Raw genomic sequence first — 12454 nt, 5'->3', positions numbered from 1 at the left:
TGAGATCGTGTAGTATCTGTAGTCACAGGTTGGTCAGATGTAACCCACGTCAAATCCGTTTGGCACGAAATAGAAACCGTTTTTGGTTTGTTTGAGACAGCAGCTGAGTAGGAGATAGAAGTAGATAACTTTGCTGGAGTCTGGCTCAGAATTTGTTGTTTAGCCTCATGGAAAGGGATATTGGTTTCATATTTTAATTTTAAGATTTTTGTTTGAATCTGCCACTCAGGGCAAGATTTAGAGGACGACAGATGGTCACCACTGCAATTTGCACATTTAGGATCTTTAGTGCAATCAGAGTCCTGATGATCTTCGCTACAGCGGTGACAACGATGAGAGTAACGGCAGGATTTGGAACCATGCCCAAACTTTTGACATGTATAACATCGGAGTGGAGAGGGGATATACACCTCCACCCCGATATTGAAATAGCCAGCTTTTATGGATTTGGGTACAGTAGACAAAGCAAATGTAAACAGGTAAGTGTTGCTGGGTACAATTCTACCATCCTGTTTCTTGACAGTGAAGCGTTTAACAGAAGTGACATTTTGGTCTTTAAGTTCGGCAACTATTTCTTCCTCAGCCATGTCCGCCAGACAACGGGCTCTGTCTCTAACAATGCCTCTACTAGAGTTTAGTGTTTTGTGCGCTGAAACAGCGACACTGATGTTTGCAAATTGATGCTGTTTTAGCAAATTTATAGATTGCTGACGTCTATCACACTCAACAAGGAGCAAACCGCCTCGGAGACGTGAAACGTTCTTAACTTCACCACAGATGGACTGAATAGTCTTTGAGATAACGAAAGGATTGATTTGAAGCGGATCTCCATTTGTAGATTCAATGACTATAAATTTGGCCCAAGTTTCTTTTTTTGAAACTGAAACATCTTCATGATATGAGAGATGATCAGCTTCTAATCTCCTTTTCTTGTCATTTCTAACGGAACCAGAATGTGTAAGTGACATGATGTAGTAGTAACATTCAGCACCCCTGCTCCTCACCCACCACGGAGTGTCAACAAGGACAGTGTTTCACTGCAGCGGAGATCCGGCATGCAAACACTGGGGATACTAGGGTGATATACTCCAGTAAATACGGCATGAATAGCTATATTTGTCTACCAATAATAATGCTAGGCTGGTTCTGCTCATAACAAGAAATTGGAGACATACAGAACTCAGAGGTCGACATTACCAGATTGGCCCATGAGCCACCGCCTTCTGGCATAGGACTGTAGGCAAACGGATTTACAGAATGTTTAACATTCAAAGCCAAAATACAATATAATGTAGTAGAATATACAAACAATTTTCCAGCACAGGGCTAGACATGACCAGCCGATTGATAGAACCGGGCCAATTCTACCACCCGTCTAGGCGAAGTAAGGGTCGAAGTAGTGTGTTGGGCAAAGGAACACAGTTCCAGGAACCAGTGCCCTCAACTACCAGACTCCCGTCCTCCGCCGACACAAGGACGCAACCCACGGCAAACAGGTTGCCCATTTTAGTCGCCTCATACGACCAGCAATGGGAGGCTGTGGAAATATTCTGCCCCGGTTCCACACGGGGGAAGAGCGATTAGCATTACCCAGCACTTACCACGAGGAGGTTGCTCTTCACGAGTGCCCAGGGCTATGAGAGAAGAGATGGAGTAGCTTACTGGATAAAGAAGAAAAACAGACAAACAAGTAGGAGATAGTTTACATCATGTGTTTCAAGATTCTTTTGAGACGATTGTTGGAAGCCCTGACAAGGGCCGTTGGAATGGTGAGAGTTGTCTACTGACATGGAATGGTGAGAGTTGTCTACTGACATGGGATGGTGAGAGTTGTCTACTGACATGGAATGGAGAGAGTTGTCTACTGACATGGAATGGTGAGAGTTGTCCACTGACATGGAATGGAGAGAGTTGTCTACTGACATGGAATGGAGAGAGTTGTCCACTGACATGGAATGGTGAGAGTTGTCCACTGACATGGAATGGTGAGAGTTGTCTACTGACATGGAATGGTGAGAGTTGTCCACTGACATGGAATGGTGAGAGTTGTCTACTGACATGGAATGGTGAGAGTTGTCTACTGACATGGAATGGTGAGAGTTGTCTACTGACATGGAATGGTGAGAGTTGTCTACTGACATGGAATGGAGAGAGTTGTCTACTGACATGGAATGGTGAGAGTTGTCTACTGACATAAAATGGTAAGAGTTGTCTACTGACATGGAATGGAAAGAGTTGTCTATTGACATGGAATGGAGAGAGTTGTCTAATGACATGTAATAGAGAGAGTTGTCTACTGACATGGAATAGTGAGAGTTGTCTACTGACATGGAATGGTGAGAGTTGTCTACTGACATGGAATGGCAGCCTTTGGTCTGACCCATGCGTCTTTCTTATTGTGGTCCTCAGGAGGCATGCAAGGGGTCTTCCACAGGTTCCAACAACTGCAAGATACGTTGAAGTTGAATGGATACCCTGGTTATCTTGTCAGTGTCAGAAGGAGATCAGCTGCACCCTGGGTTTTAGCGATTTTCGCGGGAGGCTGCCCTGACATTTTATGGTCTTGTGACATAACTAAAAACACAACATATGCAGCTACGTGTCACGTCGTTCTGATAAACAACATCTACTATGTCACTTTCATCAAAAAAGAGGCATCGGGGAAGCCTAGAGTTTAAAACTTTCACTGGTTTATCTCGTGCACGGTTGACTAGCTTTGTACAATGCATAAAGCCCAAAGCGAGTTTTCTGATTATTGTTGTAGAATGTAGAAAAAAGTTCATAGTCCATAAACGGTGTACGTAAATTGGTTAGATATACTTCATTCAAAGCACTTAGTGTTTGAGCCAGTAGGAGTGAATAAAAGTGCGATGATATTGGTAGCGGAGCCTAAAGGACTCTCAGGGGTTATCCCCAGGAAATGGGGTCTAATTCGGGTCTACAGACCTTTCAGGGTCAGTCTTAATCCTGGATAAGATGAAGCTTCAATGAATGGTAAAACATTTTATATTGATCAGAGATTCTGTTGGCTGTTGTGTTTCTGTTTAAGACAATTACACAAGTACAACCTTATAGTTGGAATATTGTTGTAAGGGCATAAAACTATACTCACTCATAAAATTTGATGAACTTGGTTGGTGTCTTATGCCTGCCTTTGTTTTCATTCACTGGTATATGTAATCCCAATAAACGCGTTACTCTTTTGACATGAAGAACAAATGCTTTGATTATTTGTTTCAGAGAATGACTGTTTAGTACCTGCTCGTATCCAATCTTTGACCAACAGCATCCAGTTTCTTGTGTATGACCTCAGCGTCATGGATGCGAATAATACCTTACAGGAAATCCACGAGGCTCTCTTCCCAGAAATACACGTAGTTGCATCTCTGAGTCATAACCATATGACCGAGTTGATGAAAATGGTTTGTTTCAACATTCATATCATTATGCAGTATCCTCACCAGCATGTCGTGTGTAGAATGAAGTTATATGTTCCTGTAATATTGCTGAAAAGTTGCTGTGGAAGGATATAATGGCCCCATTGTGTCTCTTGGCCTGCCAACACATGTTCAGCAAAATGCTAACACTTGTACATCATCATACATCCAATGTATCATAGCTCTGTTCTGTTGTAGTAGATACCCGGAACAATTCGCCACAATCGCAGAATATCTGAACATTTTAATTTATGGCTAATCTTGTCAACAATTGCCAATGACTAAAGGGATCGTGTAGATCATACAAGGAAACCATGCAGGTAGCAAAGTCCCCATGGCCCCTGGTATGGTGGCCTAACTTTAGTTGTTTGTGATCTGTAGCCTGTGTTTATGATGTGTCATCTGTCACAATATTATCAGTTAACTGTTAAAAGACTAGTTTCAAAGCTTTAATCTGCAATATATCACTCGTTGTTGTACTGCCCTTTGACAGCAGTATTTTGGTTATATGTAATATCAATGCATAACTTGTTCAAGTCATGATATGGCTGAAGCATTGCCGATCTGACTTTAAATATTAACTTACTCACTTTCTAATTTCATAGGATGTCTATTTTTGGTGTTGTGTCATTTGAAATGGACTGGAAATAGAGATACGATGCACGACATAGTCGAGGATGTCACTTGCGCCACAATGAAATAATGTTCAAAGCGACCATGAAACAAACCAAATGACTCACTCCCGAATTTGAAGAAGCTCATGGAATGCAAAATGTGGGCATTGATCTGTAATATTATCGTTTATTGGACATTATAGAAATCATTGTGATTTAGGTCGACTCTTTCGATATAAAGACAAGGGGAATGACTGATTTTCGACATCATTCAAAGTGGCTACTTCTTCACGAAGAAGAGAGCACCGTTGATCTGCCGGAGTTCATTTACTTGGAAAATGTTGTAGCAGTGCTTCATCATTATAAGGTATGTATGAAGATTCTCTAGTAATTGAAACATTTGCGTTTGATGGTGATGCATAACTGTTCAGTATATTATCATTCATAATTCTACATATCGATTTATGTAATTGTTTGGCTAGGACAGACATACATCTGATGAACTTGCGTTTTACACCTTGATACTGGCCAAACTTAGTGTGACTCGTAACAGTCTCATAAGTGTACCTGCTAAGATGATAGTTGACTTTAGAATATCTCTTGTTTCACAACATCTTACATCTTCTTACACAGCAGTTCTCTGGGTTTGGTTTGTTAAGTGTCTACAGTGTGCACTTTAGTGTTATATCATGCCAGAGTGGGGATTATGTTATTCGATGCCATCTTGACTGCAAAGTATCTTCTAATCTTTCTTTCAATATGTGCTTCATATCTTTTCAGTGTTGGCTGCAGAGCTTTTTTACCTTAAAACATCACCTTCCCCGAAATGAGTGGGTACCAGTAGCCGCTTGTACCCAAAGAAACATCAACCTGTGCTATTTTCCTAATGCTGCCTATGGTTATAACAACAGACGTTTGCTGGTGACTACTCTCGAGGTAACAATGAAAATATAAATGATTCACCTGGACGTTGTCACAGATTTACTTGAAGCCAGGAATTGTGAGCTAACCTGTTATCGTCCGTCGTTGCCCATCTATAGTTATGACATTGATATGTAGCAAGTATGTAGTATACAGAATATATAATATTCTGTATATATATATATGTGTGTATATATATATATATATATATATATATATATATATATGCATGTGTTTTCTTCATATATGGACCCATGAAGATTGGGGGTAGACCAGGTCTTCAGCAACCCATGCTTGCCGTAGAAAGGTGACTAACGGGATCCCAATTGCGTGGATCGATGCTCATGATGTCAATCGCATGAGTGTGTGGTCTAGACACGATTATGTACCGACCGCCGTCATATAGCTAGAATATTGCAGCCTCCACGTTTTGTCATAACACTGTTTATGCTTATTAACTGCATTCTTGATATACTCTAAATGATGCCAACCGTGGCGATCAGGAAAAGAATAGATCCGGGGTAGAATATTGATCTTCAGCAACCCATGCTTGCCGTGAAAGGTGATTATGCTTGTTGTAAGAGGCGATTAACGGGATCGGGTGGTCAGGCTCGCTGACTTGGTTGACGCATGTCATCATATTCCATGGATCGATGCTCATGATAGATTGTCTGGTCAGATTCGATTATTTACAGACCGCCGTCATATGGGTGGAATATTGCTAAGTCCGGCGTTAAAAACAAACAAACAGAGATACAAAACTATAAGATGTTGAAAGAATTTCTATCCGACTCTAAATATAGTCGTCATTTTGAAAACGTAATTTTCTGCTGTTTTTGTTATTTCTGCAAATATAATTATGAAATTGAACAAGTATATTGTCCTGAATTATGCTTGAAAATAAAAATGCTTCAGACTGTTTATAAAAGAAGAAAGAAATACATTGTCACAAGAAATACATTGCTGCAAGATGTTTAAAAAAATATTGTTTAGTCTCATATTTTTTATGGATAATTGTTTTGTTCCAAAGGACAATATCTCTCCTTTTGAAATTATATATATTAAATGGCGTCATATATAATTGAAATGTTATGAATGGATATTTTCTTTGAATAGATTGTTTTCCTTCAGACAGTGGGGAAGTACCTTGCTTCAAGACTATTTTGAGGCAGTACTGAAAAGTCGATTCGAAAGCTTGTGATATGCTGACTTGTTTCAATATTGAAAGAACATTGTAATTCCCTTGGAAACATGTGGGGATCCGGTGTCAAAGGGCAGTAACTCTCTATTTGAAATGATATTAGTGATTGTTCGCCTGTCGCTTCCGGAATGGTTCCCGAATCAATGCGCGCTGCGACAACAAATGGCACGTTGAGACGGAGCCAAGCTAAAACGTTACCCTGTTGCACCTTCATTCAGACACGTTTATTTATGACTGAATATGTTTAACTATCACATATTTTATATTGATTATTAGTTTAGAATATTTGTTTTGTCTTCAAATAAAACACAAATTGACACCATCGAAGATAGCGGGAAAAAACGCCATGTTAAATCAGTATGTTGCCACGTCATTTTCTACGTCATAAAACAGCGAGGCATTCTGTCAGTCTGAGGGAACATATCACATCGACAAAATATTGCAAACTCATTTTTATATATCAGCCTTTGTGTTACTTTCCACGAAAAGTCTTTTACTGTTGCAGCATTCAAATCTGAACAAATAGTTTTCATACTACCACGGACTTCTATGGAATGTAACAAACTTGGCGATAAGCCTCCGTTGCAGCACACGCCACTGACAGGTATTTTCCGCTGGTCTATAATTATCATACAATCATGCATTTACTACTTACATTGCCAAGGAATAACAGAATTAAAACAACTAATTTTAAATGTTACTTTCATATCAATATTTCCTCTAACATCTGAATTCCATTTTTTATTCTGACAATAATCTTTGGAAATATGCCAAATGAAAATCTATCATGCATTTATCAACGAATCAACGTAGTTTGAAATAAAGGATTTAATCATTTTTCTGCCCCCTATAAAATGTGTCCCATCATTTAGTGCTTTAATTCATCACAGGTGTTAATTTAGTAATCCATTTCTTTCAAAATTCTGATACTCATGCTCTTAAAACAGTAATAAATTACAGATATTCGTCCATCCCTCAAGCGGTTGAGGATAACGATTTGTACCAACAAACTGCAAATGACACTGACTACCCCACAAGACGTGTATGATACATAAAAAGATGTAAATGGTTGTTGTATGTTCTTCTTTTGGTAACATAAGTTGACGTGTTTTCCCCTAACGACCCCTGCACTATCCTGCTAAAGCTATATATATCCTGATTGTCATTCGACAGAGTTTTAAGACACCTGTAGCATTGATTAAATATAATTTTAAAATAGTTTTATCCAATATTTTTATCAAGACCCATGCACATGCACAAGTATACAAAGATATCAAATAAAAGTATAACATTGTGCAATGCAGATATTTATTGATATAAAGATAATAATATTTAACATTACCAAAGTGTTTGTGGGAATTTAAAACGTCAGTTAAAAACAAGGAAGCATATCAAGCAAGGTCTAATGAAATTAAGAATGAGCGTTATTTATTACAATCATCTGATCAGTGTAAAAGCAAATTGGATGTAGACACTGCAATAGTAATACAATCATCAATATAGAGATTGAAAATTAATTTATAAGATGAAAGTTGGTATGCTAATATGCGCTCTTCTGTGTCGGAAAAAAAAAATTCAAATGTTTAAAATTCTAAAAATGCCATAACAACGTCTATCTTTTATGCATCATTATTGAAATGTAATTATGGTAGTAATTGGCAACGAACAGCCACCATTCATCGAGAAAACCTTTTTCTACACCGTGCACCAAATAACCCTCACAAATATTAAAATGGATTTCAGTGATTTCCTTGTTTTAACATTGTATTATGATAGGAAGTTAAGGACATAATTTGTCAGTGCTTGTTTCTTTTACAATTTCTGGAAATAAATCTCACCTGTGTCAAGGGCAACACTTTAAGTACCGACTGCAAAACGTCAACAGAGCGACCAGGAACGATCAGGTGGTCTCACCTCACCTCACCTCACCTCACCTCACCTCACCTCACCAATCCAATCCAATCCAATCCAATCCAATGGCTGTCCAGGGGTTTATTATTACAATATAAGCAGTCGTGGTCGTTCCTGGTGTTTCATGGAATCAAGGAACATATATTTCAGGACATGACAATAGATAGATCATTGTTAAGACGAAAAGATAGAGTGTTCATACACCAGCGTGAACGTTACCGGTTGAGACGAAGCCTATGTAACTGTGATGGTAACACTTTCCGCATGCGCTGTGAGTTTAAGGTTGGACCGGAGGGATCAGCGCACCTAGCGGGTCAGTGAAGGGAATATAAGTTGAAAAAGATCGCCCATTAAAATATATGTCTGGTTTGGCAACTGTGGCAGGAACAGTATCCAGTCTCCCCAACCTCCCCATCCCAGAATATTAAAGTCGGGGCCTCACATCAGTGTCCATGATACAACCCTCATCCTTAATCTCATATGGACGGTAGACGTTTGTCCCCATGTTTCAGACATCTTTGTACACCGCGAAATCCACAAACAATGGAACAACGCAGTATGAAGGATATGCAATAGATATTTTGGACACCATCTCCGCTGTCCTTAATTTTAGGTAAGACACTTTAAGTTATTTTATGCTTCACCTAACCACTATCAACAGTTTTATTGTAATTATCTTTATGTCTCTTTATTGAATGGGAGATTGTAGTTTGACAGTAACAGTTTACTGTATGAAGATGTTTTTTCCTTTCAGTTACAGTATGACTGAACCACAGGATCAGTCTTGGGGACTTCCTGTCAACGGAACCTATGATGGAATTGTGAGGCAGCTAAACAGAACGGTAGATTGACTTAAGACCTTTGCATTTCATGTATTTGATCACTCACCCTAAAACATAATAAATACGATTCAAATATACTTTTTATGCCAAAATAAGACAAGTTTATTGTAACCCAGAATAATTATATTATATTTTACCGAGTACATTGACGTCTTGTCAATGTTACTAAACCTTTCCTACAGAAATATAAACCAACTGAACCATTGGGTTCCCATTATGGAACTTCGTAGGAGCATATATCTGATTTACCCACTTGTTTATCGCAAGTTGCGACCTAAAATGGATTGTGTGACTCGGTGACTTGTTCGCATACCTGTCTTGTCTTTTCAGTCAGTGGACTTTTTATATTTAATGATTATACTGATACTTAAACATATGTGATAAACATATACTTTTATGCCAAAATAAAACTAGAATAAGTATATTATATTGCAGGAAGTTGACCTTTCCGCTTGTGACCTAATAATAAATGAAGGCCGATCGGATTTCATGGAATACATTTACCCGCCGATCCGGACAGAGTACATTGACGTGGTGTACAAGAGGCATGATAAACAACGTACTACTTCTCTGTTCCTTCTGGCGCTCCCACTCAGGCCTATGGTGTACCTCATTTTGTTCCTAATGGCAGGATTATGTCCACTGTTGTTGGCTGTGTTTGAAAGTGTGGATTTCGGCTGGAACGAAACAGCTGCAGGCTCTGGCGATGTGGGTGTTACTTATGTGAAAAAGGTGAAACAGAATCTGCTTAGTGCTTGCTGGGAGGTCACCGCATCTCTGTTCAAGCAGGGTATGTACAAAATGAAGTGCATCACGATTTAGGGTTTCTTATTATATTTTTATGCAAATCAACCAATTTTGTGTTTATGTACATTTGTCATATATAGGAAATGAATGGATGACAAATATCACAAAGCAGATGTGAAGAGCAAAAGGTTTTTTTGTATTTTTAAATTTTGATGTCTATGCAGTTTAACAAAGTGTACGTCAGAACGTATGTGTATCCTATGCCGTAAATCATTAACACATTACTATAAGATGAATGTTTCAAGTTAAACTTGTGTCTGTACATTCTACTTTTTCAATAGATGAAAAGGTGGAGGTTCAATCATGATGGGTATAGTACAAGTCATGACTACAATTTGTTGTGCCAACATTTCAGTAATGATTAGGGACTTAAAAACATGACGATGGAAATATGTTCGAAATCTTGGGTCAATCGAAAGTGTTACAGTAAGCATATTTTTCGGAGATACCCACTCACTTTTGTACTTGCAGGTTTTAGTAAATATCCTAGAACTCTACCCGGGAAGGTGTTGGTGACGTCGTGGTGGATGCTGCTGATGGTGATGACGACAGTCTACAGTGCCAACCTGGTGGCCGCCCTCTCTGCACAGACTGATGTCAAACCTTTCTCTGACCTAGAGGGGCTTCTCGACAGTGACTACTCTGTTGGCATGAGACCTAGTGGAATGAGCCGTCAATTACTAAAGGTATGGATTAGCTAACTACATGGTCTAAATGAGTTGGACTCAGTGCATGGTACAGTTTACGAGACAAAAGATTACATTTAGCTAAAATACATGTTTATCATATAAAGATGTATCAAAACTTACCTCAGTTAGGAATACATTATGTTGTACATATAAGTTGATATATTCAAAAACGAAACTCTTACAATGGACACAACAACTGTGCCTTGATCATTATTGAAATAAGTTAATCTATTCCACATTAAGGACAGGGCGGTACCAGCATGTTGTGATTCGCTTCTTCTATGACATCAATAGTGTGAATAGTAACTGAGCATCTGCCCGTGATGAGAGGCAGTGTTATGTAGTTGATTTTTAAGAATAGCCCTTGAAATCATTGCAATCATTGAAATAGCCCAAGAAATAGCCTTGTTGAAATCATTGTGTACAATGTATGAAGGTATTAATCAATGAATTTTCTCACTGTCAGTCAAGTCTTCCCTCAAGTGTCAGTGGAAGGATTTGGTCCAAGATATCTGCCAACGACCCAGTCTTCCTTGAATCAAAACTTGAGGATCATTTCAAAAGAGCGAGAAGTGAGAAGTATGCCTTTCTGGAGTATAGGACAATTACAAACCGCCTAATGGCTGAAGACTGCCAATTGGAGCTGCTAGGGGAAAGTGTACTATGGGTACAACTGGCATTTGGATTGCCTCAAAGGTCCCCCCTGAAAGCCGACTTCGAGAAGGTGTAAGTTGTGATAAAATCTTCAGGCAACGTATATTTCTCAAGTGTCAGTAATTTAAACTCAAATGAAGAAAACATACAACAGAAATATTGCAAATATTTCCTGGTAATTGATGTTTCCCGAATTAGTTCCTTGACGGCATTTAATAAATGTCACAAAAACAGACAACTGTTAAAATATTATTATTGTGTATTCGGTGTAAATTCTATGGTTAACTTTGTATACAAGATGGCGGTAGATGTGAATTGATTAGTGATTAGTGTGCAAGTAGCAGAACTCAAGCTTTTTCTTGTCTCAATGGCAGAATGTCGCAGCTCACCGCGAGTGGCATACTAGACGTAATCTGGGCGAAATGGTCTGTCAAGAGAAACCTGACAAATTGTCCACAAAAACGAATCTTGAAGTCAATCACAGTGAACCAGATTGGAGGTGGTTTCATCGTCGTGTGTGCGGGGACTGGACTCAGTATCATTGTGTTGTGTATGGAGAAACTGATACATTTAAGGCAAAACTGATTAACTAATGAATCAGAATCATCATACTGTACCACAGAAGAGAACAGTATCATTTTGAAACTAGCAAACTTCCGACAAAAGTGATGTTCCTGATGCATTAAAAAACAGATGAGAACAAGACAAGGAACAGAATTGTTTATTTTAATAAATACTTTGATAAAGGATGAACAACCTTTATTCTCTTACTATTTATATCAGTGCATATTGAAATTAAAGTGAATAATATATACTGAGTCAAAAACTTCACATTTTTAAAAGTAATCCCATATATGATATACAACGGACAAATCTATCAGAGAAGGTAATTTTTAATCATTAATGTCCAAAGAAGGATTTTAATTAACGGTGGTAACCATAATTTGTTCCAAGCACCTACGGTATTCGGTACTAACATCAACAGTTTAAATCATAAATCCCAAGCACGGGAATCTGATGGCACACAAGTTCAGTAGCGTGTATGGCCACCATGTGCGTTGACAACAGCCACACAACGCCTCCGCATGGACCTTGTGATGCTTGTGAACACATGATTGGGAAGACGACGCCATTGTTCCTGCAAAATGGTGTCAAGATCTTGCAAATTCTGTGGTTGGTTCTGGAGAGTGCCAAGAGCACCCCAGACGTGTTCGATGGGATTGAGGGGGGGAGACCTTGACGGCCAGTCCATGACGTTGACTCCCGCATTCTGAAGGAAATTCCTGGTTAAAATTGCTGTGTGGGGTCTGGCATTGTCGTGTTGGAAGATCAAACCGGGTCTGTGCTGCAATAAAAGGCAGAAGTGCGGGTGCCAGTA

General features: G+C 38.9%; 2 protein-coding genes across 2 annotated transcripts; both read left to right on the top strand.

The window, feature by feature from the left end:
* Window positions 1-2920: 2920 nt before the first annotated feature.
* Window positions 2921-9748, top strand: LOC125381598 (glutamate receptor ionotropic, kainate glr-3-like). Its single transcript, XM_048398664.1, has 5 exons — window positions 2921-2954; window positions 3241-3422; window positions 8597-8697; window positions 8839-8926; window positions 9362-9748. The coding sequence occupies exons 1-5, from the start codon at window positions 2921-2923 to the stop codon at window positions 9746-9748; spliced, it is 792 nt and encodes a 263-aa protein (XP_048254621.1).
* A 458-nt stretch (window positions 9749-10206) lies between these two features.
* On the top strand, window positions 10207-11747 carry LOC124120178 (glutamate receptor ionotropic, kainate glr-3-like). Its single transcript, XM_048398044.1, has 3 exons — window positions 10207-10419; window positions 10889-11148; window positions 11451-11747. Exons 1-3 carry the CDS (start codon window positions 10261-10263, stop codon window positions 11659-11661), a joined length of 630 nt encoding a protein of 209 aa, XP_048254001.1. The 5' UTR covers window positions 10207-10260; the 3' UTR covers window positions 11662-11747.
* The last annotated feature ends 707 nt before the right edge of the window (window positions 11748-12454 follow it).

This window comes from Haliotis rufescens, unplaced genomic scaffold, assembly GCF_023055435.1.
Source record: "Haliotis rufescens isolate VD_foot unplaced genomic scaffold, xgHalRufe1.0.p SCAF_18, whole genome shotgun sequence".
In the NCBI taxonomy this organism is placed as follows: Eukaryota; Metazoa; Mollusca; class Gastropoda; order Lepetellida; family Haliotidae; genus Haliotis; species Haliotis rufescens.
The sequence above is the reverse complement of the archived record's forward strand: the minus strand, read 5'-3'. Positions and strand labels throughout refer to the sequence as shown.

Coding starts and splice junctions, on each gene's coding strand:
- LOC125381598 (XM_048398664.1), top strand. CDS start 2,921: ATGGGGTCTAATTCGGGTCTACAGACCTTTCAGG. Junction 3,423..8,596: donor TGACCGAGTTGATGAAAATG/GTTTGTTTCAAC, acceptor CCCATGTTTCAG/ACATCTTTGTACACCGCGAA. Junction 8,698..8,838: donor TCCGCTGTCCTTAATTTTAG/GTAAGACACTTT, acceptor TTTTCCTTTCAG/TTACAGTATGACTGAACCAC.
- LOC124120178 (XM_048398044.1), top strand. CDS start 10,261: ATGCTGCTGATGGTGATGACGACAGTCTACAGTGCCAACCTGGTGGCC. Junction 10,420..10,888: donor TGAGCCGTCAATTACTAAAG/GTATGGATTAGC, acceptor TCTCACTGTCAG/TCAAGTCTTCCCTCAAGTGT. Junction 11,149..11,450: donor AAAGCCGACTTCGAGAAGGT/GTAAGTTGTGAT, acceptor TCTCAATGGCAG/AATGTCGCAGCTCACCGCGA.